We start from the raw sequence: 24622 nt of genomic DNA, 5'->3' as shown, positions 1-24622 counted from the left end.
CTAATTGCACTAATGGGTTCCCCACCGATCACTGTAGTTGCCAAAGAATTTTTGAGAATCTCCAGCGATTGTCAGCGATCCCAAAACACTGCCAAAAACGCCCTTGTTTGTTCCTACCCTCAGATTTGCTTTAAATCAATGAACTGCTAACAAATACTAATAAGGGGAAGGCAGCATAGAGATGACCAGAACTATGGTCAATGAGATGTTGCTTGCATTTTTGGTTCATTCACAAGTTGCATACAAAATTAGACGAAATTTGCATGCAAGACAGAATTCTTTGCATATCATTGACCATTTATGACCAGCACATTTAGGGCCCGTTTCCACTATCGCGGTTTCCGCCGCGATTCCGCAGAGTTTCCCCGCACATGAATCGCACAGGGAAACTCTGCCATAGGGGATAGCGGCGCCGCGGCCGAATCGCTTGCGGAAGCGATTCGGCGGAACCCCCCGCAGAATTCGCGGCGGAGGCTGCGAATCCCATAGCCGTGCATGGCACGGCTCATGGTATTCGCCTGCGATACCGCCCACCCGCTCATTGCCGGCGCCGCACTAGTGGAAACGAGCCCTCACCCATCATTGCATCTTCCAGAAAAATGGAGCTATGCGTGGCTGCTGGAGTTGAGTTGTGATATGAATAAACATTTTTCAAGAGCCTGAGATCACCTGTTATAAGAGGAACAGCGCACCATCGTATACCGAGGACATAGTTTGTCTTGGACTAGACAGTCCGCACCATGGGGCATCGAATTACCATCTGTAAAGGTGGCCACTAATGATACAATTTGCCTAGCAATCGATTACAAATTATTCTTCTTATGAACAATCGGAAATGATCGTTTAGGAACACTAATGACCAAAAATCTCCTAACCAATCAAATAAGAATGACAGGATTAAACCGAAATTTGGATCACTTTCATTAATCTGATCGCATTGGTTAGATTTTTGTCCATTAGTGGTCCCAAACGATCATTTACGATCCTCCAGCCCCCTCCTGTCTGATCGCTCACACGCCGCTACAAATATAGCCAACTATGACCATTAAATAATAAATGCAGCAACAGTTACCCCAGACACCAGAAAATAAACACAATGTGGGCAGTATTTCAGCAGTAAACGCAATGTGGACATATGTCAGCAGTAAATAACGCAATATGGACACATGTCAGCAGTAAATAACGCAATATGGACATGTCAGCAGTAAATAACGCAATATGGACACATGTCAGCAGTAAATAACGCAATATGGACACATGTCAGCAGTAAATAAAGCAATATGGACACATGTCAGCAGAACATAACGCAATGTGGACACATGTCAGCAGAACATAACGCAATGTGGACACATGTCAGCAGAACATAACGCAATGTGGACACATGTCAGCAGAACATAACGCAATGTGGACACATGTCAGCAGAACATAACGCAATGTGGACACATGTCAGCAGAACATAACGCAATGTGGACACATGTCAGCAGAACATAACGCAATGTGGACACATGTCAGCAGAACATAACGCAATGTGGACACATGTCAGCAGAACATAACGCAATGTGGACACATGTCAGCAGAACATAACGCAATGTGGACACATGTCAGCAGAACATAACGCAATGTGGACACATGTCAGCAGAACATAACGCAATGTGGACACATGTCAGCAGAACATAACGCAATGTGGACACATGTCAGCAGAACATAACGCAATGTGGACACATGTCAGCAGAACATAACGCAATGTGGACACATGTCAGCAGAACATAACGCAATGTGGACACGTCAGCAGAACATAACGCAATGTGGACACGTCAGCAGAACATAACGCAATGTGGACACATGTCAGCAGAACATAATGCAATGTGGATACATGTCAGCAGAACATAACGCAATGTGGACACATGTCAGCAGCAGGGCTGTGGAGTCGGTACAAAAATCTTCCGACTCCAACTCCGACTCCTCAGTTTATGAAATCACGACTCCAACTCCGACTCCAGGTACCCAAAATGGCTCTGACTCCTCGACTCCTTAGTCTAATACTTAAAAAAACACTGAAGCGGAAAAAAAATTATGATATTATGATTTGTATGTGTAGTACAGCTAAGAAATAAAACATTAAAGAGAATCTGTATTGTTAAAATCGCACAAAAGTAAACATACCAGTGCGTTAGGGGACATCTCCTATTACCCTCTGTCACAATTTCGCCGCTCCCCGCCGCATTAAAAGTGGTTAAAAACAGTTTTAAAAAGTTTGTTTATAAACAAACAAAATGGCCACCAAAACAGGAAGTAGGTTGATGTACAGTATGTCCACACATAGAAAATACATCCATACACAAGCAGGCTGTATACAGCCTTCCTTTTGAATCTCAAGAGATCATTTGTGTGTTTCTTTCCCCCTGCATCTCTCATGCACTGAAGTTTCAGGCTGCTCTTTTCTTCCTGCAAACAGCTTTACCCTTGTCTGTAATTCCTCACTATGTGAAAGCCCAGCCAGCTCAAAGGACGATTTATTCAGCTTGTAAAAGATAAGAGAGAAGAGAGAAGCTGCTCTAATCTAAATAACACACAGGCAGTGTGCATAGAGGGGCCTGGAAGGGGTAGTTCATAGCAGAACCACAACACTGAAGAACTTGGCAGCCTTCCAGACACAGGCTGACAAGTCTGACAAGAGAGAGATGAGTTGATTTATTATAGAGACTGTGATAGTACAAAGTGCTGCAGTAAGCCAGAACACATTAGAATAGCTTTTGGAACTTGTAGGATGATAAAAAACAGGATACAATTTTTGTTACGGAGTCTCTTTAAGATCAGATACATCAGTCTAATTGTTTCCAGTACAGGAAGAGTTGAGAAACTCCAGTTGTTATCTCTATGCAAACAAGCCATTAAGCTCTCCGACTAAGTTAGTCGTGGAGAGGGCTGTTATCTGACTTTTATTATCTCAACTGTAAGTGAACTGTTTACTTTTTCTCTGTTAGAGGAGAGGTCATTACTTCACAGACTGCTCTGAAAGACTCATTTTGAATGCTGAGTGTTGTGTAATCTGCACATATTATAGAATGATGCAATGTTAGAAAAAACACTATATACCTGAAAATAAAAGTATGAGAATATTTTCTTTGCTGCTAATCTTTTAGTAATTATTCATAGTACACAACCAATTCATTATATCATATTTTTTTTTTCGCTTCAGTGTCTCTTTAAAGTGAACCACCGGACTAAAAATCGACTCAGCAGCACTGAAAAGGCTTTGTGTTTCTTTAACAGTTTCACAGCATCAGAACTTTGTTTCTCTTACACAAGCCTCATTTTTAGCTGCACAGAGGAAAACTGCCCGGGCTTTTTTCCCCTGATGCTGTGCAAAGCATGATGGAATTGCTGATTTTGTTGTTCTCGTTCTGCTGTTTTGGTGCAATTTTTTTTTTTTTTTTTTTTTTTTTTTACATTTTGAATTTGACATTTGAAGCCTAGCGTGTGCAGCTGGGAGGGGTAATCAGGAAACTGGATAGTTGGAACTGTGTCTCCTGCTCCCTGTGGCCTTCTTTCAACCAAAAAGATGGCTGCCCCCATGACAAAGATGGCAGCCCCCATGAATCACAAACATTTGCCTGTTCTTTTAAAACAGGGTGGGTAAGAGATTATATTACCTATCTATTCTAATTAACATAACTAATGTAACTTGATGACAGTATGTTTGTTTAGGCTGAAGTTCCCCTTTAATATGGCTGTGGATTTTGTACAAAAATCTTCCGACTCCAACTCCGACTCCTCAGTTTATGAAATCAGCGACTCCGACTCCAAATCTGACTCCGGGTGCCCAAAATTTCTCTGACTCCTCGACTCCAACTCCGACTCCACAGCCCTGGTCAGCAGAACATAACGCAATATGGACACATGTCAGCAGTAAATAACGTAATATGGACACATGTCAGCAGAACATAATGCAATATGGACACATTTCAGCAGAAAATAACGCAATGAGGGCACATGTCAGCAGTAAATAACGCAATATGGACACATGCCAGCAGTAAATAGCGCAATGAGGGCACATGTCAGCAGTACTGTAAATAACGTAATGAGGGCACATGTCAGCAGAACATAACGCAATGTGGACACGTCAGCAGTAAATAACGCAATGTGGACACGTCAGCAGTAAATAACGCAATGTGGACACATGTCAGCAGTAAATAACGCAATATGGACACATGTCAGCAGAACATAACGCAATATGGACAACATTTCACCTGCAAAAAAAAGAATTTACTCACCTGTTAGAAGTCTCCTCTCCCGGCGGCGGCGCGCAGCTCCACGATTACCAGCCAGCCGAAAGTCCCGCGCTGACAGGACGTGCTGACGTCTGAGGGGCTGTGAGCAGAGGGGGGAGGGGATGGGGCACAGCTTCGGCTATTCCCTCGGCATCGGCTCCTCTCGTTCGCTGAAGAGAATTGGCTCTTAGAGCTGGCTCTTTGCGAACAACCCATCACTGCGGTCTCGGCGGTGGGGGTTATGGGATTAGTGATGGCGGACACCGCACGCGTGCCCACAGAGAAGGCTCCACGTGCCGCCTTGGGCATGCGTGCCATAGGTTTGCCAACACTGGACTAGCCCAAAACCTGTCGGTAATGTCAGATTTATATTACTTATTGTAAGTGACAGCAACATAGGAGAAAAGTAATTTTATGGCTCATTTTACTCTGGAAGAAACTTACTTCTTATTTGTATTTGTTTATATAAATATTGTAATGTTAAGATTTTCTCAACAGTGGTCCTTTAATCTGGGTAATTAGGATGCTTTAGTACAGCTTGGGCTATTTGGAATGGTATAGAACTTTGGATTTTCCCACAGACTATGGCAGATTCTAAAGGGTATGAATATGTTTGGACTGGATACTTTTTGCTAAAATTTAAATAAAAGATGAGATTTTTTTTCCACAATAATGGCTCTTGTACATCGTCTTACTATCTTTTGGGAGACATCTATGTCATTTCCCATCAAAAAATGACTTGCTGGTTGAATAAAAGTAATTTCAAGTCAAAATTTGCAGGGGTATGAATAATTATGGGCAGCACTGTATGTATATATAAATACAGTGGGATGCGAAAGTTTGGGCAACCTTGTTAATTGTCACGATTTTCCTGTATAAATCGTTGGTTGTTATGATAAAAAATGTCAGTTAAATATATCATAGGAGACACATACAGTGATATTTGAGAAGTGAAATTAAGTTTATTGGATTTACAGAAATTGTGCAATAATTGTTTAACTACTTAAGGACTGCACTGATTGAAATCTACACGCTGTTTTGATGGCTATCTGGCTGGCAGGGCATAGATTTCAATCAACTGACGCCGCACGGTTTTTGCCGCTTTCGCCGCTTGTGACGATCTCGTTGCAGCTAATTTGCTCTGCAGTCTCTATGAAGGCAGAGCCCTGTGAGCAGGCCAGGAGCCGATTTAATTGGCTCCTGACCCTGTCTATCAATGTGAGCCGCTCCCATTGGCTTACATTGAAAGACAGGGTCAGGAGCCAATGGAAGCGACTCCTGACCGACTCACAGGAACTCTGCCATCACAGAGACGGCAGAGTGGGTGGCCCAGGATCCCGACATGCGGCGGTGACTGCGATTGCAGCCGATATGTGTGGCGATTCGTTGGTATTCCATCAGGATTCGGACGTTTCTTGTACCATCGGTCTCTGGTCCTTAAGGGGGCAGAGACCGCTGGTGCTTAAGTGGTTAAAATTAGGCAGGTGCATAAATTTGGGCACCACAAAAAAGAAATGAAATCAATATTTAGTAGATCCTCCTTTTGCATAAATACAGCCTCTAAACCAGTGTTCCCCAACCTTGTCTTCAAGGTCAAGGCTCACCAACAGCGCGTGTTTTTTGGAAATTTACAGAGGTAGTTAGTCAGCTCTGCTGAGACACTAATTACCTCACCTGTGCATGTTTGTGGTTTTCTGTAAAACATGTACTGTTGGTGGGCCTTGAGGACAGGGTTAGAGAACTCTGCTCTAAACGCTTCCTGTAGGTTCCAATGAGAGTCTGGATTCTGCTTGAAGGTATTTTGGACCATTCCTCTTTACAAAACATCTCTAGTTCAGTCAGGTTTGATGGCCTTTGAGCATGGACAGCTCTCTTAAATTCACACCACAGATTTTCAATTATCTTTAGGTCTGGGGCCTGAGTTGGCCATTCCAGAACATTGTACTTGTTCCTCTGCATGAGTGCCTTAGTGCATGGGTCCCCAACCTGGGGGCCGCGGCCCCCTGGGGGTCCTTGGGCAGATTTCTGGGGGGCCGCGGCTTCTCCCTCTCCCCCCGCGGCCGCCGCTTCTGTTACCTTATGAGCGGGCGGCCGCTTCCTTCCTTATATTCCTCCAGCCGTGGCTCTCCACTTCGCAGCATGTCGTATTACAGCAGTGCTTCCTGCGCGGTTGCTGTAAGGAGCCAAGGGAGCCGGGACAGCGGTTCCCATGGTAACAGTGATGCGTATCGCCGCTACAGGAAGCCGCTACCTCGCCTCCTTCCCTTCCTTACAGCAGCCGCGCAGAAAGCACTGCTGTAATACGACATGCTGCGAAGAGGAGAGCCTCGGCTGGAGGAATATAAGGAAGGAAGCGGACGCCTGCTCATAAGGTAACAGGAGCGGCGGCCACGGGGGGGCGGGGGGGGGGGGGCACCTCTGCTAGCTACACTGGGGAAGCTATACTGGGGTAATTACTGGCTACACTGGGCTAACTGTACTGGACTAACTGTACTTGCTACACTGGGCTAACTGTACTTGCTATACTGGGCTAACTGTACTTGCTATACTGGGCTAACTATACTTGCTATACTGGGCTAACTATACTTGCTATACTGGGCTAACTATACTTGCTATACTGGGCTAACTATACTTGCTATACTGGGGTAACTATACTACCTAACTAAACTGAGGCAACTATAGTCCTTATACAGGGGCAACTGTGTTAGCTACCTATACTGGGGGCAATACCTACTTACCTATATACTACACTCAAAAAATCAGGGAAAAGAGGGGGGCTGCCACCGCCACTAACCACGCCCCCCCCCCTGGGGGGGGGGCAGAGAAAAGTTTGGTTGGGATAGTGGGCCCCGGGCTTAAAAAGGTTGGGGACCCCTGGTGGATTTTCAGCAGTGTTTAAGGTCGTTGTCTTGTTGAAAGATCCAGCTCCGGCGCAGCTTCAGCTTTGTCACTAATTCCTGGACATTGGTCTCCAGCATCTGCTAATACTGAGTGGAATCCATGCGTCCCTCAACTTTGACAAGATTCCCAGTCCCTGCACTGGCCGCACAGCCCCACAACATGATGGAACCACCAACATATTTTACTGTAGGTTGCAGGTGTTTTTCTTGGAATGCTGTGTTGATTTTCCTCTATGCATAACGGCCCTTGTTATGCTCAAATAACTGGATTTTAGTTTCATCAGTCCACAGCCCCTTATTCCAAAATGAAGCTGGCTTGTCCAAATGTGCTTTAGCATACCTCAAGCGGCTCTGTTTGTGCTGTGGGCGGAGAAAAAGCTTCATCTGCATCACTCTCGCATACAGCATCTCTTTGTGTAAAGTGTGCCGAATGGTTGAACAATGCACAGTGACTCCATGCGCAGCAAGATGATGTTGTAGGTCTTTGGTGCTGGTATGTGGGTTAACTCTTACTGTTCTCACCATTTGTCGCTTCTGTCTAGCCGAGATTTTTCTTGGTCTGCCACTTCGAGCCTTAACTTGAACTGAGCCTGTGGTCTTCCATTTCCTCAATATTTTCCTAACTGTGGAAACAGACAGCTGAAATCTCTGAGACAGCTTTCTGTATCCTTCCCCTAAACCATGATGGTGAACATTCTTTGTCTTCAAGTCATTTGAGAGATGTTTTGAGACCCCTATGTTGCTACTCTTAAGAGAAAGAGGAGGGAAACTTACAATTGACCCCCTTAAATACTCTTTTTCATAATTGGATTCACCTGTGTGTGTAGGTCAGGGGTAATTGAGCTTACCAAGCTAATTTGAGTTCCAATAATTAGTTCTAAAGGTTTTGGAATCAATAAAATAACCATGCCCAAATTTAAGCACCTGCCTAATATTATTTAAACAATTGTTCACTTTCTGTAAATCCAATAAACTTCATTTCACTTCTCAAATATCACTGTGTGTGTCCCTATACGATATATTTAACTGACATTTTTTTTGCATCCCACTGTGTAGGTCAGGGCTACCCAATAGGTCGATCGCGATCTACCAGTAGATCACGACCGCCTTCTCGGTAGATTGCGGCCTCATGGCCACGTCACATTAAATGTTGAGGCTGGCAGCTGTAGAAAGCGGCTCATTACATTTTTCTGCCGGCCGCTGGCCAATAAGGATGCTGAGAGGAGAGAGGCGGCGAGGAGAGAGGAAGGAGAGAGGCGGCACGGCTGCGATGTCATGGCTGGGGGCGGCGCCAGGCATGTTTTAGACACGCTCGTAGCACGCTGCCCGCCACCACTTAGCTCGCCAGAGCACTCCTGGACTCACAGCCGCTGGAGGGCATGTTACTCGCATGCTGCCCTGGACCCTCAGCCGCCGGATTGAGGTACTACCTCCTATACTGCAGGCACATGTACTTAGCTAACCTATATTGCAGGCCAGGCACATATACCTGGCTAACCTATACTGCAGGCACATATACCTGGCTAACCTATACTGCAGGCACATATACCTGGCTAACCTATACTGCAGGCACATATACCTGGCTAACCTATACTGCAGGCACATATACCTGGCTAACCTATACTGCAGGCACATATACCTGGCTAACCTATACTGCAGGCACACATACCTGGCTATCCTATACTGCAGGCACATATACCTGGCTAACCTATACTGCAGGCACATATACCTGGCTAACCTATACTGCAGGCACATATACCTGGCTAACCTATACTGCAGGCACATATACCTGGCTAACCTATACTGCAGGCACATATACCTGGCTAACCTATACTGCAGGCACATATACCTGGCTAACCTATACTGCAGGCACATATACCTGGCTAACCTATACTGCAGGCACATATACCTGGCTAACCTATACTGCAGGCACATATACCTGGCTAACCTATACTGCAGGCACATATACCTGGCTAACCTATACTGCAGGCACATATACCTGGCTAACCAATACTGCAGGCACATATACCTGGCTAACCTATACTGCAGGCACATATACCTGGCTAACCTATACTGCAGGCACATATACCTGGCTAACCTATACTGCAGGCACACATACCTGGCTATCCTATACTGCAGGCACACATACCTGGCTAACCTATACTGCAGGCACACATACCTGGCTAACCTATACTGCAGGCACACATACCTGGCTAACCTATACTGCAGGCACACATACCTGGCTAACCTATACTGCAGGCACACATACCTGGCTAACCTATACTGCAGGCACACATACCTGGCTAACCTATACTGCAGGCACATATACCTGGCTAACCTATACTGCAGGCACATAAACCTGGCTAACCTATACTGCAGGCACATATACCTGGCTAACCTATACTGCAGGCACACATACCTGGCTATCCTATACTGCAGGCACACATACCTGGCTAACCTATACTGCAGGCACACATACCTGGCCCACCCTTTACTGCAGGCACACATACCTGGCTAACCTATACTGCAGGCACACATACCTGGCTAACCTATACTGCAGGCACACATACCTGGCTAACCTATACTGCAGGCACACATAAATGGCTAACCTATACGGCAGGCACACATACCTGGCTAACCTATACTGCAGGCACACATACCTGGCTAACCTATACTACAGGCACACATACCTGGCTAACCTATACTACAGGCACACATACCTGGCTAACCTATACTACAGGCACACATACCTGGCTAACCTATACTGCAGGCACACATACCTGGCTAACCTATACTGCAGGCACACATACCTGGCTAACCTATACTGCAGGCACACATACCTGGCTAACCTATACTGCAGGCACACATACCTGGCTAACCTATAGGGGGGGGGGGGGGGTCGCTAAGCTTAGCATTTGAAACTTTGGTAGATCTTCTGGACTTGGCGAATTTTAAAGTAGCTAGCGAGATGAAAATGTGTGGGCACCCCTGGTGTACATATATATATTTGATGTTTTCTATATGAGTTTTCTATAAGTGGATTTTACATTGTTATTGTGAATGAAAATGGGAGTAATCTTCCTTGTTTAAATGGGATTAGGCAATTAGATGCTATAATCTTTTATGTCTGCAAGATGGCATTACCCCCGAGCCACAACATAGGAGCTTATGTAGACGGAGCTCTGTAAAAATTGATCTAGTTGTGTGAGCGGTGTCACCTGACGAAGCAGGCGGCCTCCGAAACGCGTAGGAGCACTTGACCTCCATTTGAGTGGTGGGACGGGCGCTGTCTGCAGCAGAGGGCTGTCTCCTGCCGCAACGTGCGTCACAGTTTGATCACCTACAGCCATGTATACTCCACTTTTCTTACGGTAGGTGCCATTGTAAATATGTGGGTGCTTTCACAATAAAGCGATAATATGCCATGACATAATAACATGCATCTTTACTTAGCCATGGAAGGCATTACAAAGCCTCTACCTGCTAGTTAATACATTAACCTGTTGACTTTGGTTCAATTTCACTCCATTTCAGGGTTATTGGAAATGTTCATGTTAGAAAATGTTTTACTTATTAGTTTATGCTAACGGATGAGAAATCATCGAGTTCAAAATTGTACGTGCCTTAATAATATACACATTTTTACCAGGTTTACTTTTTTCCTTTATTTTTATTACAGAGATTTTTTTTGCCATGATTTTATTCCCAGGAAATGAAAGTCAATCAGATGTTTGCTGCGACACACGTTTCTAATAATGCAGCACTAGGCTGCTTTAAAAATAAATTAAATAAACACCTGACCTGAAACATAAAAAAAAAAAAAAAAAAATGATTGAAAAATAAAATATTGTATACTTGGGCAAATATATTGCATCAGGGATATTTAGCAGATTATTAAGATTTTAACTTGCCTCATCTCATTTAATATTCTTTTCTTTTTTTCATAATGTATAATTTTATTTTAGCATTGGATGCATTTGAGATTTTTTTTATTTTATGTTCGCAGTTTCACAAAAAGGAGAAGCTGTCGGCGTTTTGCATTGTTGCCCCCAGTCAGCTATTATAAAAAAAAAAAAAACTGCAGGCGTCGCACCAATAAAAAAAGGCGAGCGGGGCTGGACCAGGAGCGGGAGGAAAAAGAAACGACACCTTTTGCCAGTTGGGTTTCTGGCGTAGCGCAGTCGATGCTTTGCAGAAATTTCAGGCAACGCAGTGATCTCTTCTGGGCACTGTGCTCCCCGCCATGGACATGCTGGGTCCCCTGGAAGCTGAGCACTGCCACTGACAGCCAGAGACCCATGATAGGGTTAACGCTCTCCTCTGCTCCTGCTCAGAGGGAGAGGAGGTTAGGAGAGGGATCAATCTGATTAAAGCTGAGGGAGAGGAAAGATGCGCTTGCCTGTCTGCCTGCTGCCTGGATCTGGTGGTTGAAGGTTATGCGCGTGGGGCTTTTTTCTTTTTTTTTTCTTTTTTAATTTTTTTTTTCAATCTATCCCTCAAGGCTATCTTTGGAGGAAGCAGGAACAAGAAGCGGGGATGGTTGCCTCTCTGCATTTAAGGATTTTTCACCTGTGGACTTGACTCTGCAGAAAAAAAAAAAAAGCACCACTGCTGTTTTCTCTCTCCCTGCATCTGAACACACCTGGGCTAAGCAGCACCCGCCTCCCTGTCTGTGCAGGCTTGGTCTCACTGTGGAAGCCAGCGAGAGATTGTGACAGCAGCTAAAGCCACAGACTGATTGCTTGGGGGAGCTTAAGGATAATCAGCCACCTTCTTCCTACACAGCAGGGACAGCTGGAGACACACGGGAGCTGGAGCCGGTTTGCCTTTCTTAACCTTGCGTTTTGACAAATAAGGGGAAGGAGAGTGGAGGACAGAGTCTGACGCTGGGAGGACTGACAGGAGCATGTGGATACTGCTTGCGTTCTTCTTCCAAAGCATCCTACATGGTGAGCATCCTTGCCCTGCATCCCCTACTTCCTCCTGGCTGATTGGTACAGGATGCTGCTGGAGAGAGCAGCTAATTACCTCTCCGCTGATGTGCATGCTACAAAATATTCCCCCCCCCCCCTTCCTCCTCCCCCTCTCCGCACTGTATTGCCTAGCCGAGAAAGCGCTCTGTAATCATTGATACTGGCTCAGAGGCGTACTGCCATTTGGGCACAGAGCTAACGTGCAGTCATTAAACGATGCCATTGAGGCGATTGCGCCCGCTGATATATTGGTGCATGTGATTGCAGCGCCTGTCATTGGCTGCAGGGAGCTCTCTGCGCGCTGGTGACAGGGTGGCAGCCAAGACACAGCGTGGAGACTGCCTGGTTACATGTGACCAGTGCATACCTGCCAACACGTGTGTGCGTGTGTCTGTATGTATGTGCAGTGTCTGCAAACAAGGGGGCTCACACCCACTGCATAATTAGGTGTAATAGGGCCATGTGTGTTGGAGTATTAATTATATGCATACATGGCTAAGTAAGCCATACCATACTGTTCTATAACGTAAACTTTTACACATGCACACATACGTGTCAGTATGCTGCATGTGCTTATAGGTCTGTGGGTGTATACGTGTATACATATGAAACGCGCGTGTTGTTGTTAATTTTTTTTTTTAAACGCCATAATCTTCTGTAGTGTTGTACAGTGTGTGTGTGTGTGTGTGTGTATATATACAGTATGTGTATATATATATAATTCACTTTTGTTTTTATTAGTAGCTTTGAATGGATGCTGGTTTTTTTGGGTCTGCAGAATAGAATGACCAGGTGATAGATCCCCCCGCCCCTAAACATGGTGAAATGCAGAAATCATGTAGGGATTTTAAGATCAGCACTGTTGCTAGGGGGGCACTTTTTGTTTTTTTTACCTAAAGAAAAAAAAAAAAAAAAAAAAAAATACAGCAAGGTCTATCATACCATTTTTAATGTGTGTACCTATGTGTGAGTGTATATAACTATACTTCTTTATATATCTGCTATGTATTGACACACATAGCCCTGTGTAATGAATTTTTTTCTTCTTGGGGGAGATGAGATGAAAATACAGCAGAATGGTGGCTGGGTGGGTATGTAGTGTTGTGTGATGCTTTATTCCCTGGACTGAAATAATTGTAACCCAGCTATAATTGGGGAATCCACATCTGTCCTAACTATGTACTGCTTGACTGAAAGCAATGATGGGCAAAAGCCTTATTGATGGGGGGGCGGAGCTCTGTTAATTAACCCCCCGCGCCCCCCCTTCCGCTGGCAGACAGTGGAAAGGGTTAAGAATACTGACATCTCCCCATTTAAATCTGCAGGTCTGCTGATCTTTTTTTAGACCTGTCACCTGCTGCTGAAATCGCCATAACGCATTGCAGGCGATGGGCCCTGGAGAATGGGAGGCAAGGGCTAGCGGAATCCCAAACCGTTGTGTTTTGGCTAAATATTTTTGAAACTCAAACCAAATATTATTTATCTTTAATTTTTGTTAATATATTTTTTTATAGCCTATGACTCTTCGGCAATTGTTGCAGACTATTGTTTTAAATGCCTTTTTTTCTTTTTCTTTTTACAGTTTTTTTTTTTTTTTTTTTGGGGGGGGAGGAGGGGGGATTTTTTTTTTTCAGGTATGGTTTGGCATATAATAAATTATAGCCTTTTTTGTTTAATTATTCATTTTAATTAAAAATATCCCTTCCTTTGACATGTACATGCATTTTCGCACAGGTTTATCAGTAGGTCAGTGTCAGATAAGCAAATTAATTACTTGAGGTTTTCTTTGGTTGGGTACATTTTTTTTTTATGCAGTTATGGGAGTGGCCACAACAGGAGTATGTGTGAGGTTTAGGTATATGTTTTTACAATCACTAACAGGGATTTGGTTTTTTTTCCAGATTAAACATATGTTAATATTTTAATCTGGATTTAAATATGTGGTCATATTTTTAGCTACACACATTACCAGCAGTTGCATAGCATAGTTAGGAGTCCAGTTTTGACAGTCTTCCTCATGGATCATCCTTCATTTTAATAATCTGTCCTTTAAACCTGCTAATAAACAGGCCTCTGATTGGCCGAGGCTAAGCACGGCCGTCACCACGCCACTGTGAGATGCAGAGCCCATGTCAGGTCACGTACCTCGCAGCAGAGCCTGCTATAGGAAAATAGGACGGACGTCACAGCTATACTCAAGCAAGTGGCACCTTGGCGACTGGAGATATAATTAATAAGACAGATTGTGCCCCCAGCGCAGGCGCTCAGATCCTTGACTGTTTCCCAAATACAATTTCCTCGCCTATAAGCCAGACCAGAACAGGGCAGGTGTTACGGTTGATGCATGGACAGCAATGCAGTCAAGAATGATTTCAACACCACCCTAAATGTAGAGAGGAGTTGCTGGAGATGGAAAGCTAAAGTGAAAAATATGGAGGACACCGCTCCCAATTTAACAGACCTTGGCCTATGAGTCCAGCAGATCCTCAGTCTTTACCCTGTTCCAAGTCTCTAGTTTCCAAATGAGTATGCCAATCAGGGGTTCAAGATTTCTCTGTAATCATTTATGACCGAATGGCCAAAATATTAATATTACAGGCATGCAGCTGCCACTCTTTCAAAAGTATAGTGACAACATTCTCCATATTCCTCTCATCACCCTATTTTGTAAGCACATAAGGGCTTGTTCACACTAAGGGTGCTTTCGTTTTTTTTTAAGTGCTGGCGATTTTAAAAATCGCCTTAAAAGCGCTTGTGCAATGATTCCTTGTGAGAGTGTTCATATCTGCGCGTTTCGACTGCTTACCGCTCACCAAAGCGCTGCCTGTACCATTTTCTGAGCGTTTTTGCTCAATGGAAGGTATAGGGAAATCGCTAAGCGCTTGAAAAAGCGCTTTGTTTAGCGATTTCCCGAGCGCTTTTATGAATAAAGACATTGTATTTATTCTTTTCCAGGTCAAAGCGTTCTCTTCCTAACTGACGTCAGGAAGTGAAAAAACAAATCGGTCATCAGAAGTGCTTTGAAAAGCTCCAGCCTAAAATCGCTAGCGTGCAGGTTAGCGCCGGAAGGCGCTAAAAAAGGTTGCACACAAAAACACAAGAGCGAGCTCTGGCGATTTATGATGTGAACAAGGCCTAAAAGTAAATTTGCATTATTTAGCAATGCACAACATTTGGTACTTGTTTTTTTGTGTAACAAATATATTTAAAATACCTGGTTGCTGGCACCTACTTTGGTCCTATAGTGCCTTGCTGCCAGCAGAGTGGGATTTCATTCCCCATTATAACAGATCATCTGAATCCACCTGTGCTTAAAGGGACACTTAAGACAGGAATAAAAAAGTCAGTTTTGCTTGCCTGGGGCTTCTACCAGCCCCTGCAGCCGTCCCGTGCCCTCGCATTCACTCACGGAGCCTCCGGTCCCTCACCGCCAGCTAGTTTCGTTTTCGATGACATTTAGTCTGTGGGCTTTCTGCACCTGCACAGGCCTGGCCACGCGTATCCTTCTTCATGTTCCCATCCTCAATAGCGTTATGCACATGCGCAGGACGCTATTGCGGATGGGAACATGAAGAAAAATACACGTGACCAGGCCTGTCAGTGAAAACCAGACTAGCTGGTTGCGGGGGGACCGGAGGCTCCGTGAATGACTGCGAGGGCATGGGAAGCTGGAGGGGGCTAGTAGAAGCCCCAGGAAAGTAAAACTGAATTATTAATTCCTGGCTTAAAGAGACACTGAAGCGAAAAAAAAATATGATATAGTGAATTGGTTGTGTACTATGAATAATTACTAGAAGATTAGCAGCAAAGAAAATATTCTCATACTTTTATTTTCAGGTATATAGTGTTTTTTCTAACATTGCATCATTCTCTAATATGTGCAGATTACACAACACTCAGCATTCAAAATGAGTCTTTCAGAGCAGTCTGTGAAGTAATGACCTCTCCTCTAGCAGAGGAAAAGTAAATAGTCCAGGAACAGTTGAGATAATAAAAGTCAGATAACAGCCCTCTCCACGACTAACTTAGTCGGAGAGCTTAATGGCTTGTTTGCATAGAGAAAACAACTGGAGTTTCTCAACTGGAACTACTGGAAACAATTACACTGATGTATCTGATCTTAATGTTTTATTTCTTAGCTGTGCTACACATACAAATCATAATATTATAGTTTTTTTTTCGCTTCACTGTCTCTTTAAGTGTCCATTAAGGAATGTAAAGTGAACTGAGCATCATTTTTAGCACCCAGGGAATCTCAATAGCACATTAAAAATGGATGCTAACACTGTGGCTCTTTACTAAAAAAAATCCATTCATTTACATATAAATGTTTGTCAGAGGGTTTTATTTTTCTACTTCTGTGGTGGCCTACTGTCTACAGAAAGATCAGGCAGATAAGGACTGCCATAATAAGTAGTAGCAATGAGCAAACAAAAGCTTTCATCAGCAGGGTGGGTAGAACACTGTACTTCAAACAGCTTAGTGAAGTTACACTTGATTACATTCACAACTTTCCCTGGATAAAAAGGGCAGATGGAGGGGAGGGGATGGGAACTCCTACAGCTACAGTATTCGAAACCACGAGAAACTGCAGTAAAAAAGCTGCTTGGATTCCTTTCACTATATGTGGTCAGTATTGCTACTACACTTGCACTCTGTGTAAGCATTTAACCCTTCCCACGCTCTCCCCAGTGTGTTTAGAAAAGCCTTGTGTACCGGTCATCACAACACGAGTTTTAAGTTCAGATCTTTCTAGCAAAATGTTATCATAAATTGCAGACTGCTTCTGAAGGATGTTTTAATTTCTTTTTTTAAACATCCATCAGAGCCACCCGTACACTATTGGCTGGATTTTGTAGGGGGAGGGGAATGAGTAGGCATCTGCAGGTCACTGATGAGGAAAGGAGAATGCAGGATCTGGAGTAGCAGGTATTTTCCCTTTCAGTCTTTAAAAACTATTTTTTGCAAAACTTCTCTCTGCATAAAACAGTTGAAAACAAAACGAGTATGTATGGCCCATTAAAGAGACTCTGAAGTTTTTTTTACATGTTTTTGTCATAAATTCCTGTTCAGCATGAATACCACTGTTGAATCGCTGCATCCTATTTTTTATGCACATGGGTGATTTATTGCTGTTTAACCACTTTATCCACAAGTCAGTATATCTACATCCTCTGTGACTTCATTTAAGCCACAAATCAGTAGATATACGTCTTGTAGCAGAAGCAGTGCTGTGCAGGATTGGGCTTGCTCCTGTGCACATTTCTGGCACTATCTTTTGCACCACTAATTGGTGAATGGGAATATATGTTTCCTGAGCTAATGAGATTGATTTTTACTATTAAAAATACTTTTATTTTCTCATTTCATAGTGAAAAATACTCTAGCATTATTTCAGAATCAAATATCTTCACCATAAATTGTGACCAGAACATAATCTAAGTTTTGTGATAAGCAGTAAGAATAGCCAAACAAAATTTGTGTGTTTTATCTACAGTAGCACTTTTTATTTTTAAACTGGAATCAGTACAACTGAGAAATGTTTTTTTCTATTTTTTTATTTGTCTTCCCATTAAAATTCATAGAAAACAAAATAGTTCGAGAGGAAAAAAAATGGCATACAATGAAAGCCTAGTTTGTTGTGAAAAAAATATATATATTTCATTTCTGTGCCATAAGTTGGGATAAAGTTTATTTCTGATTAAATAAGGACATAGTTAAACTGTCAAAACTGCTCTGGTCCATAAGTGGGGAAAAAAGGTCTGGATGGGAAGTGGTTAATAGCCCTGCAGAGCTCCGTAGCTCGCAGGGCTTCCCTTCCTCAATTAGGAAAGATCTTCAGGCTGTAGCTCTTCCTCCTACGCAGTCAATCTCTGCGGATCGGCACCTCTCCCCGCCCCTCTGTCTTATTTTCACTGAGAGGGGTGGAGAGGAGGCGGAGACTCACGGAGATTAATTGCGGAGAGGCTGAGCTACAGCTCAAAGCTCAGCCTCTCCAGGAAGAGAAGCCGTGCGTGTCAGGGCAGCACTATCTGCGACCTCAGTCATAGAACTTTGCAGGTTAATTACACAGCAATAAATCACCAATGCGGGAATGCTGCAATTCAAGGGGGCATTCATGCTTAACAGGAATTTATGACAAAAGCAGGGAAAAAAAGAGACTTCAGAGTCTCTTTAAAGGACTTCTGAACTGAGAGGGATATGGAGACTGCCATATTTATTTCTATTTAAGCAATACCAGTGCCTGGCAGCCCTGCTGAACTCTTTGGCTGCTGTAGTGCGTATATGGCGTACTGGAGCCAGGGCTTTTTGGCACAGGGTGAACCAAATGATGGCTCACCCTGCTGCTGCACAAATTGGGGAGTGGGGGGTTAAATACTATTCTCCCTCAGTCGTCGCAACTCGGAGGGAGAAGTAATTCGGAGTGCGTCAATCGTCTGATTCCTGAATTACCTCATGTACGGGACATGGACTATAGCATTACTAATATAGCCGCGCCAAGCTTCGGCTATGTGCGGTCTCACAGCAGGCGCTGTGCTGTGGTATCATTAACCACTTTATCCACCACTACAGTATATCTATGTCCTCTGTGACTTCATCTAAGCCACGAGTCAGTAGATATACGTCTTGTAGCAGAGGCAGTGCTGTGCAGGATTGGGCTTGCTTCTGTGCACATTTCTGGCACTATCTGATGCAGCACTAATTGCTGAAAGAGAATATATGTTTCCTGAGCTAATGAGATTGATTTCTACCATTAAAAATTCTTTTATTTTCTCAGTTCATAGTGAAAAATACACACTGTAGCATTATTTCAGAATCAAATATCTTCACCATAAATTGTGACAGGAACATAATCTAAGTTTTGTGATAAGTAGTAAGAAAAGACAAACAGAATTTGTGTTTTTTTTATCTACAGTAGCACTTTTTATTTTTAGAATTGGTAAAACTGAGAAATAATGTGATTTTTTTTTCTCCCCTTGTTTTTCCATTAAAATTCATAGAAAACAAAATTGTTCGAGGGGAAAAATGGAATACAATGACAGTTTAGTTTGTCTTTAAAAAAACAATATATATTTCATTTTTGTGTCATAAGTAGGGATAAAGTTATTACTGATTAAAGGATATAGCTAAACTGTCAAAACTGCTGTGGTCCATTAGCGGAAAACAAGGTCTGGATGCGAAGTGGTTAATGGTACACGTGCTTCGGGCTGTAATATCGTAGTATCTTAATCATACACCTGAAACAAGCATGCATCTAATCTAGTCAGATCTCAGTCAGAAACCTCTGATCTGCATGTTTGTTCAGGATCTATGGTTTAAACTATTAGAGGCAGAGGATCCGCAGGACAGCCAGGCAATGTGCATTGTTTAAGGCTGGGTGCACAAATAGCAGAAATGGTAGCGTTACGTAAAATACTGCGTTTTTGCCGCTAATGGAAGTCTATGGGCCGAAGGAAAAAATGCATATAAAAAAAACGCATATGTGTTTTGTATGCGTGCGTTTCAGAAAATGCAGGTTTTGTTGCATAATATTCATAGACGCATCAAAAACGCACATAATGAATGTCAATGGGAACGCAATGTGTTTTTTATGCGTTTTCTATGCATTTTTATATAACCATGCAAAACACATATGTGTTTTGTATATGCGAACCTATAACGCATTAAAACACTCTAAATGCTTAAATACATCTGTGGTAAAAATGCAAACGCACCAAAAACGCAGTAAAAAACGCACACATTAACATAAAACTTGACATAAAATGCATCATTTCACGTTATGTTATGTGTGCTCCCAGCCTAAGGCCTCTTTCACAGTAGAATGTTGCGTTTTGATGCGTTAAGGTCGCAAGGTCGCAACACAAAATTACAACGCAACGCCCCAAAAAAGTTGCAACGCAACTTAATGCCCCGTTATCGTCGCATACAGTAAGCATAGTTCCCCAACCCTGTCCTCAAGGCCCACCAACAGTACATGTTTTGCAGGAAACCACACACAATCACAGGTGAGGTAATTAGTGTCTCAGCAGAGATGATTAACTACCTCTGTGGACTTCTACAAAACATGCACTGTTGGTCGGCCTAGAGGACAGGGTTGGGGAACACTGCAGTAGAGCATACAGGCAATGAAAAGTATGCTTCCAAGTCATTACTGAGCATGTGCAAACAGTCTAACGCAGCTAATAACGTGTATAACGCACAGCATGCAGCACTTTCTAATAACGCTACACGTTACACACATACGCAACGTGTGCACTGTGAATGTCGCACAGACTTAGTATTGCTGTGCGATAGTCTGCGTTTGAAACCTTTTTCTAATGTGCGACTTTAACAGCGCACTGTGAAAGAGGCCTAAAAGAAAATAAATATGGCAGCCTCCATCTCCCTCTCAGTTCTGGTGTCCATTAAACCGTATGACTATCTTATGCACCTGCGTCATGCTCGTATTTCCTGGCTATAGCCTTTGGATCATCTCTGACTGAAACCATTAATTTGTTTGCCTGGCTTCAGGCCTACCATGCTGGACAGGCTTCCATGGCGATTCTCCTTATGAACGCATGGAGGGTTTTGTGACAGGAACTGTCCAACTTGTCTGGCCTGAAGCAATGTTCTTCTTTATTCCATTCCCTTAACCCCTTCAGCACCACGCTCCATGTTACAGCAAAATGGTTCTGAATGGGGAGTAATTCAAATATTAAAATACATATTTTGCTTTTGTTCTAAAATGCAAGTTCATCCGTCTCATCGTTTATATGACACAAATGGGCCAGGAGCAACAGTGCACTATAATAAGCATTTTATAAGAACTTGATAGGCATATGCTGCATTTTTGACACCCAAATTTTAGTTGTAAAGTTGGGGTTGTAGGCCTTTTTACAGGGGATGTTTCCGGGGGTGATGCATGTGGCGACCCCCGTTTGCAGAATTCACTGCAAAGTGTGCTGCAGAAGATGTAGCTACCTGTCCTCGCTTCAACTTGCTTCCTCCAGTGTGTACCCGCTTGCTTCTTGAACTGGCCACTAGAGCTCCAAGGTTCACCGTAGTCACATGACATTGAGCCTAGAGCACTATTGGTTTGGTCCTGTTTAAAAGCTGCATGAGAAACTAGAGGAAGCAAGACAGTGTGAGGACAGGTACCAATATCTTCTTCAGCATGCTACCTGGTGCACTCTGCTCTTGCTTGGACACTGAATTGCATGCTCTATGTGGGGGGGGGGGGGGGGGGGGGGGGTGTTGCACTTTGGGGGGTTGGCCAATCAGTGGGTTATATCTTTTACCCTATTTTTTAGAGGGAAGGCTTGTCTGCGCGTATATACACTATGTACAGATGCACGAACAGTGTTGCTCAAAGGGATCAGGACTTGAACACTCGGGTGACAATTTGGGGTTGAGTGCTGTACAGAAATGTTCTGTTGCTATGGAGGGGGTAGGAGAGGCGACGGCATGGTGCATGATGATTGGATTTATGTGGGAAGGGTAAGGAAGATTACACTGCACTCAGCCGGCATGGTCCGTCAGTCCTGATCTCTCTGTGACGCACCTGTGACGCTTTATATATGCTCGATTCTTGACAAAGATGGCCCTAACCAATTGTTTCTGCCAAGAACTATCCAGGATGAGTACAAGGCTTAGGCAGGGATCACACTTGTCTTTCTATTTTCTACACTTTTCAGAAAACTGAAAGACAAGTGTGACCCCTGCCTTACAGCAGCTAATGTCATTTATAGAGAAAACTGACAACTTGTGCAAGATGTCGTTTTTTTTTTCTGCGCGCAAAATCTGCATTCAAGTGTGACCTAGGCCATTGATTAACATGAGTTCTCAGTTGAAATCAGTTTTTCTGTACAGGAAATGCTCACGAAAGCCGACAAGTGTGACCCCTGCCTCATAGTAAACCTGAGATGGGGCAACGAAAAAAATGTATACATACCTGGGGCTTCCTTCAGAGCTGCGATACTTCACTAACAGCCGCTACTATGGCAATTAACATGTTAATTGTCGTACTGTTAGTGAAGAATCACGGTAGTGTTACTTCACAGGACCGCCCACATTGAAAGTTACGCGTGTTGCTAAGGAAGCAATGCGTGTAACTAAGGGAAGGCAAGCTCCTATATAGCAGTGAGCGCTGCCATGTAAAGCAAGGATTAGCGTGGATTGATGAATCAGGCCCATAGTCCCTGCAGATCAGGTGTTTCTGACATTGGGCTTGATTCACTAATACAAATAGCATGCCTTATCAAAGTTAGCACGCCTTATCGAAGTCAACACGACTTATCAGAGTAGCATAGCAAGCGCTGCGAACCCGCAGGGGCTCAGGGCAGGACGAGTGCAGCTCTCGTCATTGCCAATTAGCAGCATAAGTTTGCTATGCTACACTGATTAGGCGGGTTAACTTTCATAAGGTGTGCTACCTTTGATAAGGCATGCTATTTGTCTTAGTGAATCAAGCCCATTGTCAGATATGGCAAGATTAGCTGCTTTCTTGTTTCTGGTGAGATTCAAATACTACTACAGCCAGATAGACCAGCAGGGCTGCCAGGCAACTGGTATTGTTTTAAAAGGGAATAAATACGGCAGCCTCCATGTACTCCTCGCTTCAGGTTCCCGATAGAAGCAATATAGCTAGCTTCAGAGCACATTATTCAAGCAGAGATCCGCACACACAGCTGCTTTGGTCATTATCATTATGAACACAGCTCTCACTGTACATACTGGTGTGAGGAGCCAGTATCTCAATATAACATGAATGTGGAAAGGGTGGTGGGAAATTCAGGCATCAGGTGGAGCCAGTAGTAGAATATCGGCAATACTGTTGATATTCTTTACTAAAGCTATACCTAACTTAGCTCTCACGCTAACCCTCCCTCTATCTACTCATAACACTAAGGCCTGGGTCACACATAAATCTGAACTTTTCCTGCCCAATTCTGTCCTGTCCTGTCAGTTTTGCATCAGTTTTCTATCAGTTTATATGACTGGACCAGAAATGTATACCTTTCATATGAACACATCCATAGAAACACATAAAAAACTAATACAAAAGTTACAGGGCCGGACTGGATTAGAAATGTGGAGATTTATGTGTGACCACAGCCGTAACAACACATGCAGAACTGACGCGAACTGCCACAAACTGACAGGAAAAATCAACAAATCATCATTTATTTATTTTTTAACAAATCAGGATATGTTTTTATGTGTGAACCAAGTCTTAAGGTGGCCACACACCATACAATTAAATGATCCAATTTTTTGCCAATTAGAAAATTACGATCGATTGTCCCGATAAGAGCTTTTCTATGTTTTTGATCAATAAATCAGATCGGATTTCCCCGTTTTTTTCCCCCCCATTTTGGAGATTGGACGTGTTGGAAATTTCAGACCAGCTTTATCAAGATGTATGTAGTGTGATGGTTTGTCCATTACTTGATGTACAGTTCCAATCAGTTTTTTTCGGAGCTTTCAATTATTTATTCATGATTGGGGAAAAATTTAACGTGTGTGTGGTACATTGGGCAGATTTTTGAATTGTTACAATCGGTGAGAAATTGATTGCTATTCTTGAATTGAACAGATATTTTAAAAAAATGGTATGGTGTGTGGCCACCTTTAGGCTCTGTTCCCACTAGCACAGAGAATCCGGATTGGTTTATTGCCCACCATGATGGTATATAAATGGAGAAACTGTGATGTACAAGTTTAGTCTGTATGTGCCTAGCTTGAGAAAGGAGCCGGAGCTCTGAAACGTCGCTATATTGGCTGTACACGACTTCCTAAAATGGACATTTATTTGTGTCCGTTCTCCGCTCATGGTAAGCGGAGAGTGAATGGCTCCTATGTTATAAATAGGAGCTGTTCACACTTACAGCAGGTCCGTTGCAGTAAGCGGGCCGCACTCCTGTGTATTCCACGATAATCCCGGCAGAGCAGATGCGTTACCCTTATAGCCTATGGAGGTAACGCATCTGCCCCGGGCTCCAGCCAGACCACAGCCGACCATTAGAGCAGCCATTATACTGTCTGCTCCCGCAGGCCGCATGTGATGTGGAAGCAAGTGGGAACAGAGCATTTGGGCCATTTCACACTAGAGTGGATGTAAATGGATACAGTTGACGGATGTGTTCCGTCGGTCTTGCATATGTTTGCAATAATTTCACTGTCCGTTTCGATCACATGTCCTGCATCGATCACTTCCATACCACCTCTCACTGGTCCCACCGCCGCTCGGTCCGACTATATTCTGCCTGAAAGCTGGCAGGAGCATGGGGCGCTCCATAGGCTGCATTAGGCTAATTCTCCCTAGCAACAGGGAGAATTTTCATTAGTCCACCATGAACCAATTAGAAATCTCCCTGTTGCTGAGCATTCCCATTGGTTTTTTTGCAGCCCAATGGAGATCCCATTGCTTCTGCCAGCCACTCAAGGGACGAGAGGCAGCAGTTGGGGGCGGGACATGTGAGTATTCCGTAACAGCGGC

At 43.6% G+C, this 24622-nt stretch overlaps 1 protein-coding gene across 9 annotated transcripts in view; it reads left to right on the top strand.

The window, feature by feature from the left end:
* The window catches only part of DSCAM (DS cell adhesion molecule), a 635668-nt gene that overhangs the window by 9447 nt on the left and 601599 nt on the right, over nucleotides 1-24622 (top strand). Inside the window, exon 1 of one of the 9 annotated variants that reach the window (XM_068270398.1) lies at nucleotides 11391-12120. The exons of the other annotated variants lie outside the window; for them this stretch is intronic. Within the exon in view, the coding sequence (XP_068126499.1) occupies nucleotides 12078-12120 (43 nt within the window). The 5' untranslated portion in view covers nucleotides 11391-12077. Of the gene's footprint in view, nucleotides 1-11390; nucleotides 12121-24622 lie in introns of those variants that run through there. 9 annotated transcript variants of the gene reach the window in all.

This window comes from Hyperolius riggenbachi, chromosome 2, assembly GCF_040937935.1.
Source record: "Hyperolius riggenbachi isolate aHypRig1 chromosome 2, aHypRig1.pri, whole genome shotgun sequence".
NCBI lineage: Eukaryota > Metazoa > Chordata > Amphibia > Anura > Hyperoliidae > Hyperolius > Hyperolius riggenbachi.
The sequence above is the reverse complement of the archived record's forward strand: the minus strand, read 5'-3'. Positions and strand labels throughout refer to the sequence as shown.